The sequence below is a fragment of the Gambusia affinis genome, linkage group LG19, assembly GCF_019740435.1.
Source record: "Gambusia affinis linkage group LG19, SWU_Gaff_1.0, whole genome shotgun sequence".
Lineage (NCBI taxonomy): Eukaryota > Metazoa > Chordata > Actinopteri > Cyprinodontiformes > Poeciliidae > Gambusia > Gambusia affinis.
Window position 1 is genome coordinate 8,853,731 of NC_057886.1, and position 26,496 is coordinate 8,880,226.

The window sequence follows — 26,496 nt, forward strand, 5'->3', positions numbered from 1 at the left end:
ACATCCAGTTGACCCTTTTTTATTACACAGTGAAGTAAAAAAGTCATGCTGGCCTGTGTTACCTAAAAAAACTGTTATTTGAGATTAAATCTTGTTACTGGAGTAGTAAACAAAAATCCACATGTGATGTGTTTGTTTTGACAGCTGTATTTTCAAAAACATGTACTTGCGTAAATGAAACCGCTATTAACTTTTAATTGCCATATTTATGAAGACTGGGTTGTCCTAAAGCAAAATGAGGGGAGTGAATACTGTTACAACAAGTCATCAAATTATTAAGGTTTAAACATTGTGTAGGGTTATGAAATAATTTATTGTGTTTATGTAAAAGAAAATCCACAAGATTACATTCTGGAATGACTGTAATTATTATTGTACTCTGTCCAAAAAAATGTAATTATCTTCTTCATTTTAGTAATTTAAAAACTGGTTGGTGCAAATTTCTGCTGCAAAATAAATAAAAATAAAAAAACATGAGGGAACAAGTATAACAACACATTCTAAGATGTGCTGGCGGCTAATGATTTAATGAGACTAAGAATAAGGGCGGCATATCTCCATCCATCATTTTTATGCCATTCAAAGTTCGCGAAACAAGCTGATGCTTGGAAAGTCTAACACGTCACGCGTGGGTGGTGCTTTTTTTTTTTTTTTTTTTTTTTTTTTTACCTGTTAGTGTGGCACCTGTCCCGTAAGGCGGTGCAGCCAGAGGCATGTCACTCTCGCTATCTGCTGGGTGACTTCTCCTTTCCATACCAGCAATGGCCGAATTTTAAAATGCACCACTGGAAGACAGGAGCGACTTTGTCTGCATGTTCTGACATGGTCTAAGCCCTAAATGTCAAATATGCTGAGAATGGAAGATATTTGTTTTGCCAAAAGTCTGAAGAAGACTGGAAGAACTGCGGACTTTTAAAGTGTTCATAGCTGTGCCATAACCTGGTAAATATTTTCAGCTCAAAGAAATGGCTCTATCCCAGATCCAGTGTCTGGATGAGAACAACGTAAACCCGCGGATCCACGAGTCCAAACCGGAGTTCTTCTACTGTGAGGAGCAGCGTCTCGCGCTTGAAGCGCTCCTCCGGGATGGTCGCGAGGCGTTCGCTAAGTACCTGGAGTCCCGCGGCCTGCGGGGTTTCCTCTCCGACCTGGAGCAGGAGACACTGACCGCCGCTCTGGAGCCCTTTGACCCGGACGCGGATCTTTTCTCAGGGGAGCGAGAGGGCGAGCCAGAGCCGCTGTCGCTGCACTACTGGCCGGACGTTTCGGACACCTCTATCCCTCAAATGGACCTGGGCTGGCCTGACTGCGAGTCGTACAGAGGGGTGACACGCACGACAGTGTACACACAGCCCCCGATGGAGGGTCAGGCCCACATCAAAGAAGTGGTCAGAAAAATGATTGCACAGGCGCAGAAGGTAGGTGTTTGTAGTTTCCTTCAGTGTCATATTTTCTGTATCATCTCTATTATTTGATAAATGAACAAAAAATAAAATAAAATAAAAATGAGCACATATAAAAATGAATATTTAGGGTTTTTTTTTTATCTCCTAGAATACCATATTTTTTGCTGTTCTGCTCTGAATAGCAGTATACTTTCTTATTTCTTTTTTGTAAGGTATGAGTTCTTTGCCCAGGGCGCCATGGCTAGAGGAGCACTACAAAACAAAACAAATACGTTTTTTTTTTTTTACCCAATTACTTGTCCATTTATTAGAAAATATCACTGAACAGAACTAATGATGGTGATTATTGTGTGTGATTTTTAAGGTACAACTTGGCTCTTTATTTGTGAACATACAAAAATGGACATTTCTTGTACCCTTAGGAAGACGTTAGAAAAAACTATTAGAAAAATTGCCCTTGTTTGGTTACAAATGTTCTAATCCACATATTGTAGTTTATAATATGTTCTCTGTTATGTTTGAAATTGTGAAATTTAGTCCCAATCTATAAGGAAAGCATAGCCTTTTTTTCAGAATAGCTGTTTTAAAACCTCTACACACCATGACCAGAATATCCAGTGTGTGCCTAATGTGTACATATTAGTAAACCAAACCATTCTGTTTGGCTTCACTGTGGGAAACTCTCACATAAGTTTTATTTCTCAGCCCTGAAAGAGACTGTCAGGTAACTAGGTTCCCGATTTTAAAAACAAAACTCAACAAAATTAAAACTGACCAACTGTATACATCATGTGAAGACTAGAGTCCATAGTCCACTGCAGACCAAGTGTCAGTTGAGAGTAAAGTGCAACGTGATTATGGTGCTTTATCAAAGACGTACTTCACACTGAAGCCTGCAACATTAACGCGTGTTAAGCCGACTATTTGCATGAGCATGTGCAATGTACTGCCAGGGCGCATGTGCATGAGTCAGCTTATGCAACTGACTCATCCGAGGCCTCACAGTTTATGACTTGTTTTAGTGCATAGCGGCTGTTCTGCAGGAATAATTATTTGAATGAAACATTTTCAGATTGCTTCATTGAAATGCTTTGTCCATGGATAATTGAATGATTTGCCCTCATTTGAATTGCTTATCAACTATAGCGATTTTAATTATTTTGTGTGGGATCTATTATAATGTGCAACGTCTAAGGCTCCAAACCTGCTAAAATCTAAGAGCACCACAATGTGTGCATTAATATGCACATTTTAAAGCTTGAACAGGTGGTACACATCATTTAAGATTACCCAGGGGGACATAAAAGTCGTGCACACACTTCTGTTTGCTTTTCCAGGTGATAGCCGTGGTGATGGACGTCTTCACTGACGTCGACATCTTCAGAGATCTGTTAGATGCCGGGTTTAAAAGGAAGGTGTCTGTTTACATCCTGCTGGAACGCACAATGCTACCTCATTTCCTTTCAATGTGTCGGAGGGCTAACATGCATGCCGGGCACCTGAAGGTAAGCTGCTGTTTCCCACCTCAAAGCTGGTATCAAGAAAACATCACAGAAATGTCTGTGTTGAGGCAAATTAGCTATAAATTAGCATATTAGGACTTCATATAACAAGGGGTAGGTGTGTCAGCTTGGTTTGGCACTCTTATAACTTTTTACAAAATGACTATCGAGTGTTACATATAACAAAAAAAATATCTCTGTGTTGCTGTTGGTTTCCTTTTCACAGTGAATCATAAACACGCTCAAATTAAAATGCTGTGGATCACTCGGCTGGCACTGAACAAGAGGGTGTGTCTATGTTGGATGTCATTAAATCTAATTCATAGTCATAAAGCAGAGAGATGGTTGTGGTAACATAAAGACATGTCAAGTTAAATAACTGTGACTAAAATGAATTGTAAAAAATGTGAACTCCACCCTTCGCGTTTACTGACTCCCTTGGTATAGATGTTCTAAAACCCTTAAGATAAATGAGTTTTTTTTTGGTTTTTTTTATTGCAGTAGGACATTCTCACAATAAAAATTATGAAAATTCCAAGCTTTGATATGAATGCAATTACTCATTGGGGGAAATAATTCTTCATCAAGAAATGATTTTATGTTGTTTTCAACAAAACCGCTGGTGCCTCTCCTATTTGCGATTTGCATTAAAAAAATACAATTCGAGTATTTTTCTAAAAACACACAACCTCATTAGAGAAATCTAATGACCTTGGACAGAAAATAGACTTTGTGTCACTGGGTCTTTCAGTAAATATATCCCCAAAGCCATGTAGAGAAAAAGTGTCCCCCACATTTCGTCTTAGTCAGTTTTTGTTATAAAAAGTGCTTAAACTTAAGGATCTGGCTTCTGTCTTTGTGGTTTTCTAATATTTTCTGACCACCATCTCAGCAGAATAGATTTTAATGAAAATATCACAAACATCTTACGGGTGGGAGTTTTTTTGCTCTGCACAATAGTTTTTTTAAATACGCATAAACAAGTCATGAATGTGTAAAACTCTTTCCTTGCCAGATGACGGTTGTCAGCTGAGGTGATTCATACAGCGTGTAACAGCTTAACAGACTCTCAGTGCCATCTGGGTGCAACTTGCAAACAAAACAGCAGAAAATGCCACTGTGTCATTTGAGAGTTTCTAGTTTATGAACGTGAACTTCTGTTTGCGTTGCTTATAACGTGATGAGTGAATGAAGACGTTTTGGCTGAGCAAGATTTTCTGTCCGTTTCATCATTGTTGCATTTCCCTTCATATGAAAATGAAGAGCGTTTTGCTGTCTGCTGTTTCTCTCCAGGTTCTCAGTTCTGCCTTTCTTCTTTAGTGTGAGATGCCAAATGCTAGTCCTGCCCTTAGTAATAAATCTGCACCATGCACTTTTAGCCTGAAGTTGCCCTACTTTTTAAAATTAGTCAAGAGCTAAACAGCAAGATGTCTCTCTGTTTTAGGGAAAGACAGTCGGCGTCTTACCATGGTTTGAGAGGCGTTGTTTTTACAACTCTGGTCAAAATGTCTTCCATACTTCTGTCATTTCCAGTCATAAAGCGGCACTCCTTTTAAGTGTGGAGCAATAAAGCAGCGTTAAAATATTCAACGGTTATACAATCATTGAATAGATAGCAAACTGTGGTCTCATGACTATCAGTCTCGTGATCTCAAAATCATTCGGAAGGATGAAATACTCTCCTACCCACTGAGCAGCGTAAATAACATGAATGAAGAAGAGGTTTCGTTTTCCTTAACACTTTGGCTATAGAGAAAATAAGTGGGGCTGCACAGTGGCGCAGTTGGTAGAGCTGTTGCCTTGCAGCAAGAAGGTCCTGGGTTCGATTCCCGGCCCGGGGTCTTTCTGCATGGAGTTTGCATGTTCTCCCTGTGCATGGTGGGTTCTCTCCGGGTTCTCCGGCTTCCTGCCACAGTCCAAAAACATGACTGTCAGGTTAATTGGTTTCTCTAAATTCTCCCTAGGTGTGAGTGTGTGTGTGCGTGGTTGTTTGTCTTGTATGTCTTTGTGTTGCCCTGCGACAGACTGGCGACCTGTCCAGGGTGTACCCCGCCTCTCGCCCGGAACGCAGCTGGAGATAGACACCAGCAACCCTCCCGACCCCATTTAGGGAAGAAGGGTGTAAGAAAATGGATGGATGGATGGATGGAGAAAATAAGTGGTAACTGGTAATAACACTGATCAAGAATTGACTGAAATGTCAAATTGAACACTATGTGCTACGACTAAATGGACAATGATTTTGTTAATGGGGAATTGAACCTTCAAAATATTATCTAAGCTCGTAAAAATAATTTATAAAACATTTATTGTCAACTCAGGAGCATCAGATAATTCAATTTATACCCTAATATAACCCTTATCTTTACTTCAGGAGGGGAAAGGAAAATAAAGGATGGATTCAACTCAATCTAGATCAAGTACCTTTCCATACCAGAAGCAACACTATAAAAAGAATGAGGTCCCTTATTCTTTTTTTAGTGTTAGGTTGTTGTTTTGCTCACAGGTCAGACTGGATTTCTACAGGCTTGACTGTCAAGGATATCTTGGCACAAATGGGTAAAGATTAAACTGACTGACAGACTGTTGATTTGGTAAAGGTCTTCTGATGTTGGTGATTCCCCGCTTTGGACTCTGAACTCGGATGTACTGAAAAAGTTCTTAAAGAAAGTTATCATGTTCACGATAGATGAGTGGGAGAGTCTCTCATGCCTTAGCCAGAAAGGTTGCTAATGAGTTGGCTCGTTCCTTCTTATTGACTCTACCTGGACTCCTTTCTTCAGCATGTAATTTTGGGAGAGGAGCAATCGACTGGCCTATGGCTTATCAACCAGTCACAAGCAGACTGGGGTAAAAACAAGAGATGTGTCACATTAGAGTGACAATAAAATGAAAAGATCGTATTGTTTTTTTTCTAAAGTCACATATTTTAGACTCAGGTAGCCTGAAAGTGTCAACAACCTATTCAAGACATAAAACTATCTCATGACTGAGGCTACGTTTGCATTCATGGATTTTCCAAGCAATTGATTATTCTAGTAAATAGAAAAAAAAAATTCACACTCAAGCGTTAATTCAACATTTAAATTTGTGCCTAATGAAGGATTATGCAAAGCTTTTTCCATGTAACTTTTTAGATCATCAAACATATTTTATTATCAGATAGAGATGATTGCACTAAACACAAAATTCTTTTTTTTTTTACTTATAATCTTATTTATTAATGCAAAACGCCATTCAAACGAACCTACTGCAATTCTATGTAAATAAGTAACAGCACCAGCACTCAGTGTTACTCAGTGTCTGATGCTGAATCATGACTACTGTGCTTAATTGTGGCAACTGCTTCAGCTGTTGTTGTCGGACCTTGTGCGACTTCCCTTATGACTGTAGTTTGTTAGAGTCAAAAAAAAAAAACGTGGAAATGGCTTTAACCTTTTTCCAGACTAATAGATGTCATTGACGTTGCTCCTTATCCCTCTGAAAATGTCATTGGTCCAGGGAATAAGTAGTTACTTTTTTAAATGTTTCAACCTACCTTATGTAAGGGATTTGTTGATTCTACAGGGCATGCAGCAATCAGAAATAGGTGTAGCTTGTGAAAATTAACCTCGCTCTGAAAACAATCGTGTTAATTTATGATTTAAAAGGAGGTCGCCAAGAAAGTAGACTCTTTAAGGCGCTATGGTCTTTTCCTCTCATAACTGCTAATCTGCGCTGGAAAACTGAAGTATAGTGTTACAGTAACACAAAGACCTTACATGGTTCACACAGTGCTTTGAGGAAATGCAATCTGTGTTTTAACGGCATGTGAAGAAGCAGACAAATATTTATTGCTGAGTCATGTCCTTCATTTCTGTTGGGTGCTGCCTGGAGGCCACTGGAGGCTTTAGCTTTCCCTGTCACACAGCATAGTGGTGCCTTGAATTATTGGGGAGCAGAACCTGTTATGTCAAAGAAAATGGTATAACCTTTAATGATGGTGGTGTATACACACTGGTACCCCTGCAGCTTCCGTTGACAGCTCGGGAAGTGTGTATGTGGGGCAGCTGTAGAACATTAAAGAGGAGCTAATGCCAAATCTGCACAAGTGACAAGTCTGCAGGAAAGCTGCGACTGGGCGCCTGAATGAGAAGAAGGTGGCTGGCAGGAAGGAGGAAGACAAGTGTGACAGATTGAGATTTTGCTCCAAGCTGTAGGCGATGAGCTGGAGCTGATGCAGGGCCGGATAAACAGGAAGGGTGGAGGAGCAGATGATTTCACATACAAAACTCTTGTTCTGTTTTTTTAAATCATAAAGTCCCAATGAAATATACTGAAGTTTGTGGATTTAATGTCCAAAAGGAGAAAATGTTTAGAGGTAATAAATACTTTTAGTATTGAATTTGAAAGTATAAAGTTGGTCCTAATAGAAATATCTGTTTGCGTTTCAGCATCTTCGTGTACGCTGCACAGAAGGAGCAGAGTTTTACACTCGGTGCTGCACCAGGGTCAAGGGGCAACTCGGGCACAGGTTCATGTTCATTGATGGAGACAAAGCTGTGTCTGGGTCATACAGGTCAGTGTACAACATGTATGATTACATGTGTATCATGGATGGATTTCAGGGTTTCAGGATGGGGTGATTGGAATAAATAAAGTATTTTGTTAATTTTAGGCTAAATTACTTCAATAATAGAGAAGACATAACTTCTGTCCATACAATAAGCCCTTTTGTTACTGCTATTAAAGTGTGCATCTCAGGTTAGTTGGAAGGTAAACAACCACATTTAATGATAAATAATGTAACTTTGCATTTTTATCCATAAATATTTTACTACAATACTTTCTACTGATTATAAGCAAAACACCCCATCGATGGACAACCTTATTCTCTCACTGCCTGACAATAAATCAGACTAAACCTTTCCTGTTTACATGCAACATGTTTGGAATGAATACCTTGTATACTTTTATTTTTGGTACATGCTTGTGGTCTAATACAACTAAAATAACATTTTCAGCAAATAGATATGTTGGAACATCTCAGGAACACCATCCAGGAACTAATAGCTTAAACAAAATGGGTCAGATAGAGACCCTAATCACATCAACCAATTAGTTAGTGAGTGACTTAGGATTGACAACGTCAATGTTTTGGAGTGACCATAATGAGGTTCTGATCTCAGTCTGATTAACATCTGTGAAGAGCGAGACGGTCTACAGACCTGACTTAGTTGCTGCAACTCTGTCAGGAGTAATGGGTCAGAATTCATACAGTTCAAAGGCCAATTCTGCCAAACACTGAACTGAACTAAAAAATAATCATCTAAAATATTCTTTGTCTTAATATTATAGCATTTAGTAATAATATAAACACGTATGGTAATGGGAAACGTGTCGTGTTCTGTGTTTTCCTGTGTTTATTTTTGAAGTTTCCTGTGTGTCTGAGTCTCCGTGTTGTCCTGTCTCCCCTTGATTAGCCCCAGGTGTGTCTCGTTCCCTGATTACCCTCTTGTGTAGAGTCACCTGTGTGTCTGTGTTCGTGGATCCTCTCAGGAGCACCATCCAGGAACTAATAGCTTCAGTCTGTGTACGTCGAGTCCTCGTTATTTCCTGTTGCGACCTGTTGGGAGCATTAGCCTTCCGCTCCGTCAGTGCTGCCAGGTCTGTGGACTGTTTTTGTTTTGTTTTCCATTCATCATTAAACTCCTCATCACACATCATCTGGGTCTTGCCTACAGATGCCTCACCGCCACCACCAAACCCCACTTTATGACAGAAGGATCCGACGAACACAGTGAGCAAACACTGAACATGGACCCAGATGAGATGCATCTAAAATACAATATTATAGCTGCCATATAAACACGTATGGTAATACAAGGCTTGGATTCGCCATCCGCTTTATGGTCTGCTGCTGGACTTCTGGGTTCCACGCTTTTCCGCTTCCTGAGCTGGTGGCATTGCAGAGGAGGCAGAGAGCGTGAGGCAGCGTAAAATGCTGTCATGGCTGGAGAACCGCTGCCTCCCAGACCCAAGACTCTGTCCTGATCCACCACCCCTGTCTTCGCCTGAAGAAGCAGCAGACCCTTCCAGCCGAGCCCATGCGATGCCGCCAGCTGGATAGCCGCCAGCAGCGCTTACCCGCCAGCCAGCGCTTCGCGGCCGGAGCCGTGAAGACCCTCCGACCAAGTGTTTAGCCCTGGCAACTTCTAGCCACCCGTTGACCTCCTGCCGCACCGCTCAGCCCCTGAGCCTGAACCAGACTGCCGCTCGCCAGCCGGGCGCATCCGAGCTCCTCCTGCTGCTGTTGCTAGCGCTATACAACCCCTTCTGCCCTTGTTGCTGCGCCCAGCCCGTGAACTCCAGTAGCCTGCCGCTCACCCAGCGCACTGGCCCGTTTTGCCGGCCCAGCAGCGCAGAACACGTTCCTGCCGCCACCACAGCCGATGGTCCTCCTATGCCGCCATCCTGGACGGGCTGGAGAAAGCTCCGTTCATATCTGCCTCCCAGCCGGGCAGAACCTGATCCACCGCCGATGTGATGAGGTTCATTAATATCCGAGACTCTCCCCAAGACTCCAAGTTCCCCGAGACTCCTAGTGCTTCCCCGAGACTCCTAGTGCTTCCCGAGACTCCTAGTGCTTCCCCGAGACTCCTAGTGCTTCCCCGAGACTCCTAGTGCTTCCCCGAGACTCCTAGTGCTTCCCAGACTCCTAGTGCTTCCCCAGACTCCTAGTGCTTCCCCGAGACTCCTAGTGCTTCCCGAGACTCCTAGTGAAAAGTGACTCCTAGTGCTTCCCCGAGACTCCTAAGTGCTTCCCTGAGACTCCTAGTGCTTCCCGAGACTCCTAGTGCTTCCCCGAGACTCCTAAATTCTTCCCGAGACTCCTTGTGCTTCCCCGAGACTCCTAGTGCTTCCCCGAGACTCCTGTGCTTCTCTTATTCCTCAAGCACTCCACAATCTAGCATCAAAGCACTCAGAACCTTAATGAACAACCTTCACACAAACTCCAAATTGCTCTCCTCGCCGTTCTTTGTCAGAGTCCCAGAGATTTCCTTGTGAACCTGAAATTGCGCCCGCCCGTGCAAACCCAGATCCTTTTCGTCGCCGATGGAACAGAAACTCCTTGTGCTGCACTCTTGGCCTCCCTGTGCCTCCGCCCACCCAAGTTGGGTTGGTTTTTGTTGTTTATGGACTCTGGACCCCCATCCAGCTCCCTCCGCCCCACCCTCGTTGGTTTCTGCTTTTGGGCGCCTGGGAGCCGCGTGTTCTGTGTTTTCCTGTGTTTATTTTTGAAGTTTCCTGTGTGTCTGAGTCTCCGTGTTGTCCTGTCTCCCCTTGATTAGCCCCAGGTGTGTCTCGTTCCCTGATTACCCTCTTGTGTATTTAGCGTCACCTGTGTGTGTCTGTGTTCGTCGGATCCTTGTCTGCGTCGTCAGTGTCGTCAGGTTATTTCCTGTTGCTACCTGTTGGGAGCATTAGCCTTCCGCTCCGTCAGTGCTGCCAGGTCTGTGGACTGTTTTTGTTTTGTTTTCCATTCATCATTAAACTCCTCATCACACATCATCTGGGTCTACTGCGTTTGCCTCACCGCCACCACCAAACCCCACTTTATGACAAAACGTTTTGTCTGGTTTATAGTGGGGAAAAAAGGGGTTATATGTTTTTGTACAATTTATATAAATATGTGTCAAATACAGTATTTAAGCCTATTGTCATAAAATTTTGGATTCCAAATTTGCTGAGGTAGAGACTCAAAATAACAGAACCTGTTTAAGTAACCTGTCTTCTCATATTAATGATACTTCCTTATTATTTTTTTCTGTTTAGTTTCACATGGATGTCCTCACGACTGGATAGAAATCTCATCACTGTTACCACGGGCCAGGCTGTGAATGCTTTTGACCAAGTGTTTCGCTACCTGTATGTTACTTCTAGTTTTGTTGACCTCCGCCAAGTCACCACAGACCCTGAGCCTGAACCAGACACTCGGCATCAGGTTTTATCTGTGGCTCCTCCTTCTGCTGCTGTTGCTAGAAAACTATACAACCCCAAATATGCCCTTGTTGCTTTAAGTAGCGCCAGCCCCGTGAACTCCAGTAGAAATGATACACCCAAAGAGCCTGAAGTTTTAGAGGAACCAAAAAATAAGAAGCAAAAGAGAACACGTGAAGACCCACCACAGGATGGTCCTCCTATCCATCCTGGACTTTTAGGTCTGGAGAAAGCATGCTTACTCTCATATCTGCCCACCTGGCCAGAACCTGATCCACCAAGCGATGTGATAGGGTTCATTAATATCCGGGACTCTAAAAAACCAACCCAAGTTCATCTGCAACGTTCTGAGATGTTTGAAATCAGCCAAGCAATCAAGTTTAGCAGTCCATTCAGCAAGCCACAGGAAACTTTGCCAGAGGTTGCAAAGCCCAGAAATCGAAGTGCACAAAGTGAATCCAAGACTGATGGTTTGTTGGTGGATAAAGCAAAACCAGAAAAGAAAAGTGTAGGTCTTGTTGACAATAACAATGAAGAAATGGCGCCTGAAAAAAACTCACCTCTGCACAGACAAAAGGTCAATTTGGACGAAAGCGAAACTCAAATTCTCCAAATGCAGAAAAAATTGTGTTCAGATTCAGATTCAGGTCCTGTTTCTCTTATTCCTCAAGCACTACCACAATCTAGCATCAAAGCACTCAAACCTAATAATGAACAACCTTCACACAAAGCCCAAATTACCTCCACAACCAGTTCTTTGTCAGAGTCCCTCAAAGAATTTAAACGTGAACCTGAAATTGCGACTGTTTCACAAACACAAAGTACTTTCGTGGATGGAACAAAAACCCTGAAGTCAAACACTGCACAAAAATCTCAACTGCACAATCAAACTCAGTTAAATACAGAAGAACATAATATTGTGTCACATCAAGAGTCAAACACTAATGGTGTTAATACACAACCTAAAATCTCCTCTGAAGAGACTTGTGACCTCCAGAACACTGACAGTCCAAGGTACATTGCAACTCCTTCTGCTTGTCCTGAGCAATCTGAAAGTTTACTTTCCAAAAATAATCTTGTGACTATTACAGCAGTGGCTTCAACCACAGCTACAAGTTCTTGTAATTCAACTCCTTCTACTAACTCACTTTTGATCGATCCTCCCTCCACGTCTTCTTTTCCAAAATTACCTTTACTCCCGTCTTCTGCATCTTCTTTTACAAGTTCTGTTACTCCAGACTCTAAGCCTTGCTCTGAGCAACTACTTAAACAAGATAACGTCAATAGCAATACTGAGACAACTCCAGATATTGTTGTTGTTGTTGAGAAGTCTAAAACCAGTTTAGGGCCACAAATTATTACTGATGTTTCTGCTTTAACAGGTTTGGTGCAAACATCTCCAGTAAAAAATCTTGAAAGTGGCCCAGAATTGCACAGAAACAGTGTCAGCAAAACAGGACATCCAAATCAAACAGAGAACACAAATGTTCCTGAAGATACCAAAAGGGAAACACAAACTTCCAAAAATGCGTCAAATCAAGAGTCACATGCCTATGCTGCTGACACACAACTTACAATTTCCTCCGAAGAGACTTGTAACCTCCAAAATCTTGGCAGACCAGGTCACATTGCGACCTCTTCTGCTTCTCCAGCACAATCTGAAAATTCTCTTTCAAAAAATGTTGTGACTATTACAGCAGTGGCTTCAACCTCAGGTACAAGTTCTTGTAATTCAGCTCCCTCTACTAGCTCACTTTCAACCAGTCCTCCATCCACCTCTTTTCCAGAATTACCTTTACTCCCATCCTCTGCATCTTCTTTTACAAGTTCGGTTGCTCCAGACTCAAAGCCTTGTTCTGACCAACTGTTTAAACAAGACAGAGTCAAAGACAATACTGAGACAACTCCAGGGATCTCTGTGGACAAGAGATCTAAGACCAATTTAGGGCCACAGATTTTAACTGATGCTTCTGCTTTAACAAGTTTGGTGCAAACATCTCCAGTAAAAAATCTTGACAGTGGCCTAGATTTGCAAAGAAACAGTGTCAGCAAAACAGGACATACAAAACAAACAGAGAACACAAATATTCCTGAAGATACCAAAAAGGAAACACAGACCGTCACTTCCCAAAATGCGTCAAATCAAGAGTCACATTGTAATGCTGCTGATACACAACTTAAAATATCCTCTGAAAAGACTTGTAACCCCCCAAACCCTGGTAGTCCAGGGTACATTGCAACTTCTTCTGCTTCTCCCATACAATCTGAAAGTTCACTTTCTAAAAATAATATTGTAACTATTACAGCAGTGGCTTCAACCACAGGTACAAGTTCTTGTAATTCAACTCCCTCCACTAATTCACTATTGATCGATCCTCCTTCCACGTCTTCTTTTCCAAAATTACCTTTACTCCCATCCTCTGCATCTTCTTTTACAAGTTCTGTTGCTCCAGACTCAAAGCCTTGTTCTGACCAACTGTTTAAACAAGACAGAGTCAAAGACAATACTGAGACAACTCCAGGGATCTCTGTGGACAAGAGATCTAAGACCAGTTTAGAGCCACAAATTTTAACTGATGCTTCTGCTTTAACAAGTTTGGTGCAAACATCTCAAGTAAAAAATCTTGAAAGTGGCCTAGATTTGCGAAGAAACAGTGTCAGCAAAACAGGACATTCAAAACAAACAGAGAACACAAATATTCCTGAAGATACCAAACAGGAAACACAGACCGTCACTTCCCAAAAGAGAAAGGGTAAGGAAACTGATAGAAAACACAATGACAGGTCAGAAGTGCAGTCTGTTACTGAAGCCCACCTTGAAACAACGTCAGATGTTTCAGCAAAAGATTCATCAAGTACAGCCATTGTGAATATTAATGAACTAATCCCTAAAAGTGTTGATTCAAAGACTCACAGAGACTGCATAGCCACATCAACAAGTAGCAGCACTTCTGATAAAACCCTGACTAACTTGGAATGTACCAAAGCAACAAATACTCAAACATACCTTGCAAGATGCCATGAACCTCAAATAATATCATATAGTAACTTTACATTAGATGATATAAATAAGGCACAACCTTTGGAAACTTCAACAGGTCCAACAAATAGGATATCAGACAATATTTACATACTCAAAGAAAACCATGATGGCAGTAAAAACAGTGCTGCAAATGCAATGAGTCAGCCTGGTAAACAAGCACAAGTCCCATCAGTAGAGAGCACAATCATCACTTTAAACTCAGTAAAACAACACACGCACAACACCTTTCTAGAACAAGCTTGCATAACACAAGGAGGTGCATACACCTCCAGAAAAACACTTAATTTACCCTTTTCCAATGGGCAAGCAATGGATTTGAGTTTGCAAACCAACAAACAAGAATCACAGTTACCTGCAGCTGATGTACAAAGTTCAGCTCCAAAAGTGTCTCCTCCAAATCTACCTCCCACAGATTCACAAACAACCTCGCCAGACCTACAAACGCCTACAACTGATATCAGTGATGATTACTTATCATCAAGAGAGGACTCCACTGCCTCTGAAGAGTACTTTGAATGTAGAGAGTCTCCTTCACATGAACCAGTTCTTGACACAAGTGGGTGTTGCAGCCATGGGACAGGAAAGAATAGCAGCCCAACTAACTCAGATTGTCATTTTTCAAGAAATGTTGGCACTAGTTCTGTTGACTTAGATAATATTTCTAGTGCTTCTGGATTAACCAGTTCAAGTCATAGTACTTCTTCCAGTGAATCCAGTATTTTATCTTGGACTTGTAGAGAACCCCCTACCTCTCTGTTTGGGACAAAAGGCCCAAACAGAGAGACAAATATCACAAATAGAAGAAATAGCAAAGAAGGTGCTACAATTGAGGTAAACAGTAGCAACACAGAGAAAAAGAAGGAGCGTGTACACCAGAGCATGGAGGGCACAAACAGTAAGGAGTTAAATCAAATGCCTAGGTCTTTAAAAAAGGAGAGTGATTTAAAAGAAATGGCCTTAAAACTCAGAAAGGCCTCCGGGGGACAGGTTGAAGGAGCCACGACAGATGGAGAATCAGTGCAGAAAGAGACAAAGCGGCTGTCCACTGGTGAACTTAAACCAGAAAGGGTTTTATCTGAGGGAAAGAAATCCCTTTCCAGCAAGGATAAGCCAACGAACCAGGCTGCACTAACCCCCGGCAATACGGTGATAAGACAGAGGCAATCTACAAGGGAGACAACAGGACAGAAGGTATGGAAGTCATAAGTGTTACATTTTCTTATTAGATCATTTGTTTCTTTAGAGAGAATATAGACGTTTCATACCATCTAAATTCCCAATAGACGTTGATCAAAGTCACTGTAACACTGCTGACAAATTAGAACGTGTATTTGTAAAGCAATGACAGCAATGTTGTGGTATTGTAAGTAGCTGTGAAAAAACAGTCATTATATATAATATTGTTATCATCTGCCTGATCAAGTGCAGTGTCCCTTTTTGGCTGCTAAATATATCTGACCCACTGGGTCATCGACTTCTACAAATCCTTCAAGGTGTGAAATGTTAACAACTTGTTAACAGTAGTCTGGTCAGTTTTTTTCCTTGTGGTTAGGATGCTCCTGCAAAAGGCCGTACTCATCCCGGTTTATTTTTACCACACTGACTAGTCAAGGGTAATCAGTTCTATTCTCAACAAACTGCAATTCACTTTGTATTCATGCTTATTATCAGCCTCATCAGACTTGCGCAACTCTGACACAAACAAATTTTGACTTGTTGAACGAAATATCTTAAAACTACCAGGTACCATTACAAACAGATCATTAGTTTTCTTCACTCCACTTGTCATTGGTTATAAAAGCAGTGTAAGTTACAGTGCAATGTAGACTTTTTCTGTAATTTGTCCTTTTTATTAAGTGAACTGTTGCCCTGTTTTACCTGTTAATTAATTATGCCTTCTGTGACTCTGCAGCCTTTGAACCCATCACCCAAATCTCAGCCACGTCAGCAGCCAGGCAGCAGAGGCTCTTCACCTTCGCGACCACTGAGTTCCACTAGAGGCTCCCAAACTCAGGCACCTCGTCCTTCGGGAATCCGTGATCTTAGCCAAACAGAAAGCAGGGCTCCTCAAAGTAATGTCAAAGAGTTTGTTTACAAGCCACCTCCTCGCAGATCACAATCCAGATCCCCCTCTCCAATGAAAGCTGCTCCTACTGGGTCTGCACCCGGGCGAAAGCAGGTCTCCCAGAGCCAGCTGCTCACCCGGCAGCCTCCAGCCGCGCAGACTCGGTCAAAGTTTGACCCACCACAAATCCAGGCTGCAAAGCAACAGGCCTCCACTCAACACACTCTTTCCAGCCTGCAGCCTCAGGCCCACCCTCTTGTCTCTAGTCAAGAAGTGTCTGAACAGACAGCTCATGAACCAGAAGAAGCAAGGGTTCCTTTTAACTTGTCTCTCAGCAGGTTATACAACTTTAAGGGATTAAGGGACAAATGGACCAAGCTGCCGACTCAGAGCAGGAGAAGTAGCACTGGCACACATGTAAAAGAACGTAAAAGCACAAGTTAATGATGTTTATCTGTTGTCCTGTCATCGCAATATGTTACTGAAACATCAGACCAGAGAACAGGGATTAAAAACTGAGTCAGTGCTGAAAATGTCAATTAAGTGGCTGTTTTTGATATTATTTGCCATTATTTCTGAAAAGTTTGTGCTGTTTCCTTGTACTTCTTTTGAAAGTGTTAAATTTGCACACTGTTATTACATAATAAATCTCAGATATACTATATGTCTGTCTGCATGGAGTACATGCCAAAATTTGCTGTAGAATTAAATACTTGAGTCTTTAATTTTGTTCTCACTTTATTTGGTGGTGCGTGTGAATTTGCCTTTTTTAGTTTTTAGTCCAGTTTATAGTTTACTGTATTAGCAAGTTTATTTACATATTTTTGAGAAGTTTTAAAGCTGAGCATTCTGTGCAGTTTTGAGTTGGGAATATGATGAAAACAACGAACAGATTCCACCAGCCGTGACACACAGTGCCTTTTCAATCCAAAACATTATGACAGTTTCAATGTGGTTTTCCTGCTCTGACTTTCTGTTTAAACAAGATTTTGCAATAAAAATTTTGAAACACAACACAGGAAGTTGTTCTATTGTTGTTCCCGGCGTGTCGTACATTCTGTCGTGACTGCTTTGTATTCATTCACGGTGTGTCATCAAGCCTATTGATTCATTCTCTGTTTACACCAAAATCCATTTACATTCAAATGCTTTTGACCAGAAATACAAAGTCACAATGTCTTCGCCCATAGCCAAGCACGAGCATGAACTGTGGGGATGAACACAGTAAACACCAGAAAGGCTTGTTATGCAAAAGACGGACCCAGATGTCCTGCAGATTACGACCACAGGGCACGAAAAGAAGAAGGAACAGGTCATGCAATTAGATCAAAGGGTGTTTTTTTATGGCTGCACAGCGGTGAAGTTGTAGCACTTGCAGCAAGAAGGTCCTGGGTTCGATTCCCGGCCCAGGGTCTTTCTGCATGGAGTTTGCATGTTCTCCCTGTGCATGGTGGGTTTTCTTTGGGTTCTCCAGCTTCCTCCCACAGTCCAAAAACATGACTGTCAGGTTAACTGGTCTCTCTAAATTCTCCCTAGGTGTGAGTGTGTGTGTGAATGTTGTATGTCCTGTATGTCTCTGTGTTGCCCTGCGACAGACTGGCGACCTGTCCAGGTGTACGCCTCCACTCACCCAGAACGTTAGCTGGAGATAGACACCAGCAACCCTCCCGACCGCATAAGGGACAAGGGTGAACAGAAAATGGATGGATGGTCTTTTTTAAACTTTTAAACACCTTTGTTTTATTGTATGCCACACATTTCCATGTACTGTGTTGTTAAAGTATTTACACCCCTGGAAAAGTCAAGGAGTTTCACAGATGAGTTTTTTGTTTTCTTTTTAGGGATTGGATGTATAACAATCTGTTTCCGCGAAATGAATTTTAACTTCAATACAAAGTAGAATGAATTCAGTATTTTATGAATCATTCATGACTGCACTTTGAAGCTATGGGAACCCTGACAACTAAGACCATTCATACATCACCCAGGCCTCAGAACTGAAAAAAAAAAAAAAGGAAATCTTTAAAATGACCAAAAATGTCCTGCTGGGGTTTATTACTCACATTATGTTTCATAGCATGTAGCAATTTTGCAGGTATCAGTCATAATTTATGTCAGACCTGCCTGTGAGTTATCACCCGACTCCAGGGTTTTGTTGGCCTTTTTAAACATCAGTCATTTCATTCTTTCATGTAATTTGCAAAAGTGTTGAGAAAGAAATCTTTTCATTTTATGTTGCTTAAAAGAAACCAGGATTCTCATGTGCAATAGTTCTCGAGGTAACCTCTATTTTATGACCACAATGCTATTTGTGGTGATATGTCTCTTTTCCTCTAGTTGTCTGTTATAACATCAATGTACAACCTACAAATGTTAAATGTACTATTATGGTCGGACACAAAGGAAGGCAAGAAAATGAATGAAAAAACAGCCAACATTTCAAAAGATGAAGACTAATATAAAAATGCCCCGGAAAGTTGCTGTATTCTGGTAAATAATACATTACAAAATTGGTTAACATGTAACTAGAAATCTATACAAGTCAGTGCTTTACAACATTTTGGCAATTAAGGGACTAACAGGAAGTAAGATAGAAAAGCAGGTCTTGTTGTCCTGAGGTGGGATAGAGTTCACATATCTAGAGAGTTTCAAGGTTCACAGAGTTTTAACTTATTAATCCAGTACTGAAAAGTTTCTGTCTCCATCTTCTTTGTCTCAATTTTCTCGTCTTTATCCCCTGTTCCATTTTTCAGAATTGGTTCCTCATTACAAGTCTCTATTGGTTTCACCTGATTTCTGTCCAAGTGTTTATACCTATTGGAAGTTTAATTGTGTTCTTGCTTCAGGCTTTTTCTTTTCCACCAGTGCTGTAAAATTATGTTTGTTTTTTTTTTTTTTTTACTGTTGTTCTTTCTTCAGATATTTGTTTTGTTTGGTCCCCTGCCCTGCAGCACCTTCTGTTATTAAAGTTTTTAGGGTTTTTTTTCTAATCTGTCTGCTGTTCTGATGTAAGTTTGGGACATACCAACAGTTTGTTCCTTTTGAACTCTGTGTTTGACTAAAACTTCAGTTTTGTATACCTAATCCTTCCTGCACTTTTTTTTTCTATTTTCTTTTAAAATATAAACTATTTAATTTTTAAGATCTGTAACTTTCTGAACTATCATAGTTTTTCAAAAACTACAAAATATTTTTTTTATATTCTGCAACTGGAAAGATGTGCAAAGTGCTAGGTTTGTCTAGCACTTTGCACATCAGTGCACAGCAACACTGGCACTTTCTCTGGCAACTGATTAACAGCCATTTAAGCTGTAGGAATGATGTGAGGGAAACTTCCAGCAGTTTTCAAGCTAATTTTAAAATCTTACTACAGCTTGATGTGGTCAGGTTCTGGGTTGTTTTGAGGTTTAATTTATTAATTCTAGTTTCATTATTCTGTATTCATGAGTTTCTTTCTTGGATTAGATCAGCCTCGTTTCTGTCTTACCTCAAGTTCTTCTTAGTGGTTCGAGCTTACTGTGTTTATTTCTTCCTTATGTCTAGTTATTTCTTAGATACATTTTTCTAGTTCCCCTGACTGTGTACTCTTCCTCGCTTTTTGCTGCCACTCTCTCGCTCTCCTCTGCTTGCCTTCTGCTCCTTCACACATGCACCTCGTTTATAGTCAGCCATCTGTCCCTTATTCAGCAGTCAATCTCCTCATTATACATGCAACTTATTATCAGTCACTCCTTGTTGGTTCCTCCAATTAAGTCCCTTAATTCCATGGTTTACCCTGTTGGCCTTTTTCCTGTGTTTTTTGCTGTTCTCTGGCTCCCTTTGTTTTTGTTCATTTTTTATTTTGTGTTCATCATCAACTTGCCGTTTCTGCCTCTCTGCATTTGGATCGATCAGTCCACTACTCACCATGATATTACCCAAATTTGTAAACTGCCCAGATTTACTCCCTACTCTTACATTGCACTATATGCTTTTTTTTTCTCTATTTACAATTACAGCTGTATATTTTTACTGCTTGAGTCTGCAGGCTTTAGTCTGTCTGTTAGCATTGCTTGCTCTTGTATTGGGCATCAAACATTGCAAATGTCAGCAATTTTTTTAAACACACACATAAAAAAGTCTTGTGTGTAAATGACTAAATTGGCTCATTTTAAGAGAAATAACTTATTTTATACTAATCCAACACCCACAGAGCCAAATCACAATTTGTCCTTAAGTCCTTAAAGTCTTTTATGTGGGCTCAGACATTGGATACAAAACACACTTATGCATTGCGACACCACCCATTCAGGCCTAAGCTACAAACTCATCATGGCTTATAATGTCAGATTTACACTCGGCTTCAGATGTCCCAGTAAAAACAAAGCTGAGACAATGAAGCAACACATGCACAGCTTCCAACTCTTTTGCCGTTGCTTTGTTGGACTGACTCGGGGCTTTCGGGAGCCGAGCTGGTTCACATGACTTAAGAAGACGTACTCGTGCAAATGTGTGACCGGTTTGAAGGTGGGGCGTGGGGGTTGTCAATTCATACTTGTTTCAATTAACAGTTTTATTTTCTTTGCTAGTTTTTTTTTTTTTTTTTTGAGCTGAGGTGTTTGGTTGCTCCGCTTTGAGTAAATACACAGGGGTCATTTTACTTCTTTTGTTTGCTTGCAGTGTGAAAATCTGACAAATAATAATTTTTAAAAAAGACACAAATATGACAGTTACGTTCAGTTTCGTTCTGGGAAGTCGAGTTTCACAGAAAGAAATAAGCTGATGTCGACGATGACAGTGACGAAACGATGACAGAGTTTGTGTTTTTTATAAAATGCGTCACTCCAGATTATGAACGTGACATATTGAGTTGTGTGTTAAGCTGTTCAAATGAGCTCATGCATTAATAAAATATTTTCTAAACATGATGAGCCTGTTCTTTACCTGACAAACATGAACTGTGTGCACCACCTCATGACCCCGCCGCCCCTAGCCCCCTTCCACCGGGGTCGAAGTGTCCACAATCACTTTACAGCAGATTGTACTGGAGACATAATGAGCCACAACATGCAGCTGTTTTTTACCTGTGCATGGTTGGTAGTCGCCCGGCCTTGTTTGTCACATCCCTGGATGTTTGAATGCTTTGAAACATTTCTTCAAGGGTTTGTTCTCTTGTCTTTCCCATTTTGAAGTGTGGATAAGCTATTGGTTAATGATTTGTGAGGTTGTAAAAAGAGTAACTTATAATGGATTTGTGTCTCCTCTCAATATAAGTATTAAAAGTCAAGTTTTTTTGTGTGTGATGTCATGCTCCTGCGATGCCACTTTAATTTATTTCAAGCCTTTTGCACAATGGTATATCACACACAATACTAAAATAATTCTGGCATCAAACGGCGAGACCGCTTAGGGAACTTGAAACTTTGAAACCCTGAGGCAGAATTTGAGAACCATCGATACTGAATGCTTATGCTAACTTGTGTTTGCATGTTCAGTGTTCATTCTGGGTTTTTTTGTTTTTAGTTTTTTTGTTTTTTTACTTTTAATTAAAATAGAGCATCAATTTTACTGTGCTTTGATATTGTGATTTTAATTGGACTAAATCTGACATTAAAAAAAATCAGGAAAAAGAAGCACATAAAAAGCTTGACAAAGAGCAACGCTAGAACACGTTTTACGAGCTAGTCTCATTAAAAATGGAAGAACATGAACATTCACTCTTAACTCGATTTAAACCAAAATTGCAAAATATACACTTGACAACAGTAACTCTATGAAGAAATGTACAACCTGCTTCTTTTACAAGCAATAACATCTCTTCAGAAAACAACAAGGAACAAAATGTATCCAGTAAGCATTGTGTGCTTGCACCTCTCGGTGACCGTACCAACAAAGACATGCAGGTGTTTAGTTTGTGTTTGCTCTCTGATTGGCCCTCAGCGTAACATTCGACGTACGCAGAGAAGGTACTTATTGTGCTCTTAAGCAGATTCGGATGCTGCATTAAGTCAACTGAAGCGGCATTAAAAACAGGACACCAAAATGCGTCGTGGCAGCACACAAAAGCTGCAGGGCCCACCCTGTCAAACTATTTGCAGTTTGTCTGTCGTCTTCAGGCAGCGGCAGATTCGCTCCGCTTGCCACACGCACACTTACAATTTAAATGTGTGTTTCGCAGCTTTTACGGCAGGATGTACAGAGCTGACATCTAATCAGACCTCCATACTTGGGAAAAACATAAAAATACATCCCGTGTGGAGCACAGAGCAGGTTTTTAAGCAGCGTCAGGGAGTTGCAGCTCTCCCGGGTGAGGTATGTGCACATGGATCTGCTGGGAGGCAGGGAGGGTGTGTTGCATTTTTCACAGGGAGATCAGGTACGGCGGCTCGTTTGTAGTGACGTGCGGTACCAATTTTGGCTGCTCTCTTTAAATTGCCACAGAAATTTTTATGCAACTCCCAAGGACCAACGAGTGTCAACGCCACAGACTCAGTCCAATAAAAACAGTGACATTTGTTTGAGTCCAGGTTGAGCAGCAACTGAAACAAAGTTATTATGTAGGTATACCAGTGATTTGCTCCTTTACGTTGGGTGGGGAATAATGTGAACTCATGGACAATTTTAGAGTTCAGTGTTTGGATGTGTGCAATGCTAGAGATTTTTTTTTTGTTTATTTGTTTATTACATTTTCTTAAAAAAAAACAACAACAAAAAAACCTTCTATACCTTAACCTTAAAAAAAGACAATAATCAGTAGCTATAAATAATCAGTAGCATTTTTGGCTAAATGCTTCTTTGTCGACCTCCCTGCTTTTGAGCAAATTCTAGGTCAGGATAACGATGATGCGATTTCTGACATTTTATACCATCTTTTTTTAAAGATTAGCTTCCAGTATTTTGAAAATCACACATATTCCACATCCAGACTGAGCAACAAACGTGCTGCTTGATGAGTTTCCTGCGTCGTGCAGCGATGTTGTCCCTTGAAGCTGTTTTCCCGGGGAGCATCATGTTCCAGCAGAACCCAGTCCTACCAGAAAGCATGCAACAGGTTTGCCTTCTCCTCTGAAGCACTGTGTCACAAACCTCTGTGTGAAACTGTCAGTTGGTATCGTGTGTTTGTGTAGGGTATCGTCTAACAGGAGCAACTCTAAAATATGTGCGAAGTACCATTATGTTTACTTCTTTCTGTGACATCCAACCCTAATTCTAGTCTAAAGTAGCCTCAAATGACATCTTATTTGCGATAAACCAAGTTTGCAAGCAAATAGCTAAAAAGTGTGTGGTGCATTTATAATCAGCTCTTCCATTTTGTAGAACCACTTTTGACCGCAACGACAGAAAACAGACTAAAGAGGCTGTGAACACCGACACCTGCAACAGTATTCAAATGCTTATTTCGTATCCACGCACATTTGACAACGTGTTTTACAAACACACCCTTTGTAATATCGCTTGAAAAACATCTGTTGCAGGTGGTCGATCTTTCGACCGTAGCTGTGTTGCACTTCTGCTTTTTTTGCATGACATCTATGAGTTGCGACCACATTGTGCTAAATTTATTGAGCAAGGCGTGCTCGATAAACTCCACAATGATTTTTTTCCTCCATTTTGAATAGTTCTGACTGCAATGCTTTTCCGATGTAAATAATTATAACGCAGAGCAGAAGGCAGGCTCCTACTTTACAAAACAAAAGGATGTAGTAGCAGTCTGAAAAAGTTGGGGAAAACATTTTTTTTTCCTTTTTTACTTTCTATGTATTGTGGCCTGGCTTTTGTACCTTCCTTCCTTCTTTCATGCTGTAAACATATCTCTGCTATGAATGCAAACGTTAAATAGGTCATTTTTAAAATAACAATATGAAAAAAAAAAATGAAAAAAAAGCCTGAAGAAGGTCATGGGGTCATGGAATGTCAAACAATTTTATATCCAGTGAACCATCTCCTGGTCCACTTACTCTTTAGGCATTCAGCAGTTTGTCTGTGAGGACTTTAATTAGTCCTGTCAGAAAAGGTTAAGAATAAAATCGGAAAAATTGCTGGGAAACGGAATTAAAACCCACCGACTGTGGAAGAGATTTTTCTGAATGGGTTTATTTGTCAAAAAGCAAGGAAACAATTCATCCGAGCAACTCATCTCACCTCAACTCCTAGCTGGATCCAAACAATTTCAGCACCTGGAGTTTCCTTTTTCGAGGCAATCGATGCTTTATAGGCTCAGCTAGGTTGTTGTCAGCCTGTCATCACACAAGCAGAACACATGGGAACAAAAAAGAAAAGAAACATTTCCAGCACACTCAAACTGGGAATCATGTTTTATATCCAGTCATTGCCAGAGGCTCTTAAAGGCTCTGTTAAAAAGATATTCCTGGCACAGATTCGTTTGCAGAGGCAAAGCGTAGCTGGATGCATTCCGGTTATCTGGGAGATTGTTTCAAGAAATAGCTTTTTTCATTTTGTTAACTAAGGCTTGGAGAAGTTTGGAAAAAAGTTGTTCTCTGCTTCACCTCGCAACATAAGAGTAAAATAAAAGCAGCAGGAGTTATAAGTCTTTTTCAACCTTCTTATTCATTGCTGTGCTAAGCATCTGTATAAGTAATCAACATCCTCATCATCATCATATTTGTCCAGAGACAGGAGCTGCTCCACTCTACGGCAGACGATGCTGTTAAAGGTGACCCACACTCACACTGACTTTTGATGTTTATGCTTGTCAGAGGTTGATGCAGGACATGCAGACGCCGACAGACACACAGAACACAGAGATGATTCCTGTGGAACATTTCTGCTGCATCCTTTTCAGCGTCTTCTGGGGATCGTTAAAGTGTCCCACATTAAAGCCTTTGCAGCTGCTCTACAGCCCGAAAACTGTTTGGCTATGGCGCCATCTGCTGGATTCTTTTGGTTTCAAAAGACACTTGCATCCAAATTAAAGGATTATGACAGCAACAATAAAAAGAGAGCTTCATGTAGTCTTTGAGTCTCGATATCAAATACTTCGTTTTAGCATATTAATAATTTTGGAGTTGGACTTTGTCTCCCTCTAGTGGAGGAAGAGATTTTGTTCATTAGATGCAGTCAGAAGAAGGCCACACTTTATTGTCAGAAGTATTGGCTCATTAACACAAATATGAACTTGAATTTTAACTCAGAGAGTTGATTGTGATGTCAACCCATCATCGGCTTTCTGGGAAAACTTTTCACAAGGTTTAGACATGTTTTTTTTTTTTTGTTTGTTTGGGGGTTTTTTGGGTACAGGGGGGATTTAAAAAAAAAAAAAACAATCTTCTAGAAGATCATTTTTGAGGTCACACAATAATGTCGGACTAAAAGACCTGGCTCGTAGTTTTCTAATGATTCATCCCAAAAGTGTTCTACTGGCTTCACACGAGGGATCTGTGAAGGCCACTAGAAAAACTAAAGGTTTTCTGCACTATGTCTTTATGGATTTTGTTGTGTTCCCTGGAGGGCAGTCATGTTAGAACAGGAAACGACCATCCCCGAGTAATTCCCACAAAGATGGCAGCAGGAAATTCCCCCAAAATGTCTTGTTGACACCATGAGTCATTATGAGTCCCTTTCATTGAAATCAAAAGGTTGAGACAAATTCTCAAAACACAGCTACACACCATAGCCCCTTTGGGATACAGCCAGGCTAATGCCGTCGTCTTGGCAAATGCCACATCCAGACTCATAATTAGACTGCTTGGATGCTGCTGCTTGGCCACGAAAGTCATTTCAGACAGCTCTCTACTCATTGTTCTTAAGCCAGTCTGACAAGAGCACCAGAAACAACTCTTGACAGTACAAAACATTATCCTATTTATAGTATGTTTTGGAAGGCCTGCGGTTCATTAACATGCACCTTTGCGTCCAAAAATCTGTCTTTCTCCTGGAAAATACAGGGGTACCCTGGAAGTAAATTTGTTAGGGTCTGTAAAAGACTGCGATGGAGATTTGCTCTCTATCAGGACATCTGAGCTCTTCCCATAAAACCATAGTCGTGCGCTACCTTATTTGAACTCAAATTTATGTCAGGCAGGATTCAGTTTTAATTGTACAAGAAAGAAGTATGGCTTGATTAGTCTGCTTGAGGCCAAGAGGTTATAAAGTAATTAGATTTTTTTTTCTGGGGGGAAAAAAAAATACTAAAATCAAGAATATATTTGTACCATTACATGGTAAAAATGCTATCGTTAATAAAACGGCAACAGAACATTCAATCAACTGGCAGGTGTTATTTTTTATTAATGGTGTGCAGAATAATGCTGATTTTAATTGTATTTTATATAAGATTTTCAAACGTCTCTTCTAGTTGCCATGGACTCACAACAATAAACTTTTTCCTAAAGAGTGAAACTCTTTTTTCATTATTATTATTATTAAGACTTCAATGCTTTTTGAAGCCTGTCGATAAGCCTGGAGAGGCATTGATTATAATTAGTGGGAATAAATTATGTTTCACACAATATGAAAGAACATGGTCAGGAATGCAAATAATTTTTTTAACAATTTTTTATT

At 40.7% G+C, this 26,496-nt stretch overlaps 1 protein-coding gene across 1 annotated transcript; it reads left to right on the forward strand.

Moving 5' to 3' along the window:
- Positions 1 to 691: 691 nt before the first annotated feature.
- Positions 692 to 17,010, forward strand: LOC122822300 (mucin-4-like). Its single transcript, XM_044100863.1, has 5 exons — positions 692 to 1,418; positions 2,744 to 2,911; positions 7,342 to 7,466; positions 10,724 to 15,122; positions 15,844 to 17,010. Exons 1-5 carry the CDS (start codon positions 966 to 968, stop codon positions 16,438 to 16,440), a joined length of 5,742 nt encoding a protein of 1,913 aa, XP_043956798.1. The 5' UTR covers positions 692 to 965; the 3' UTR covers positions 16,441 to 17,010.
- The last annotated feature ends 9,486 nt before the right edge of the window (positions 17,011 to 26,496 follow it).

Bases quoted from the DNA above. Each gene is read 5' to 3' on its own strand.
- LOC122822300 (XM_044100863.1), top strand. From the start codon at position 966: ATGGCTCTATCCCAGATCCAGTGTCTGGATGAGAACAACGTAAACCCG. The intron at 2,912-7,341 runs GTAAGCTGCTGT...TTTGCGTTTCAG, and splicing joins TGCATGCCGGGCACCTGAAG to CATCTTCGTGTACGCTGCAC. The intron at 15,123-15,843 runs GTATGGAAGTCA...GTGACTCTGCAG, and splicing joins GGGAGACAACAGGACAGAAG to CCTTTGAACCCATCACCCAA.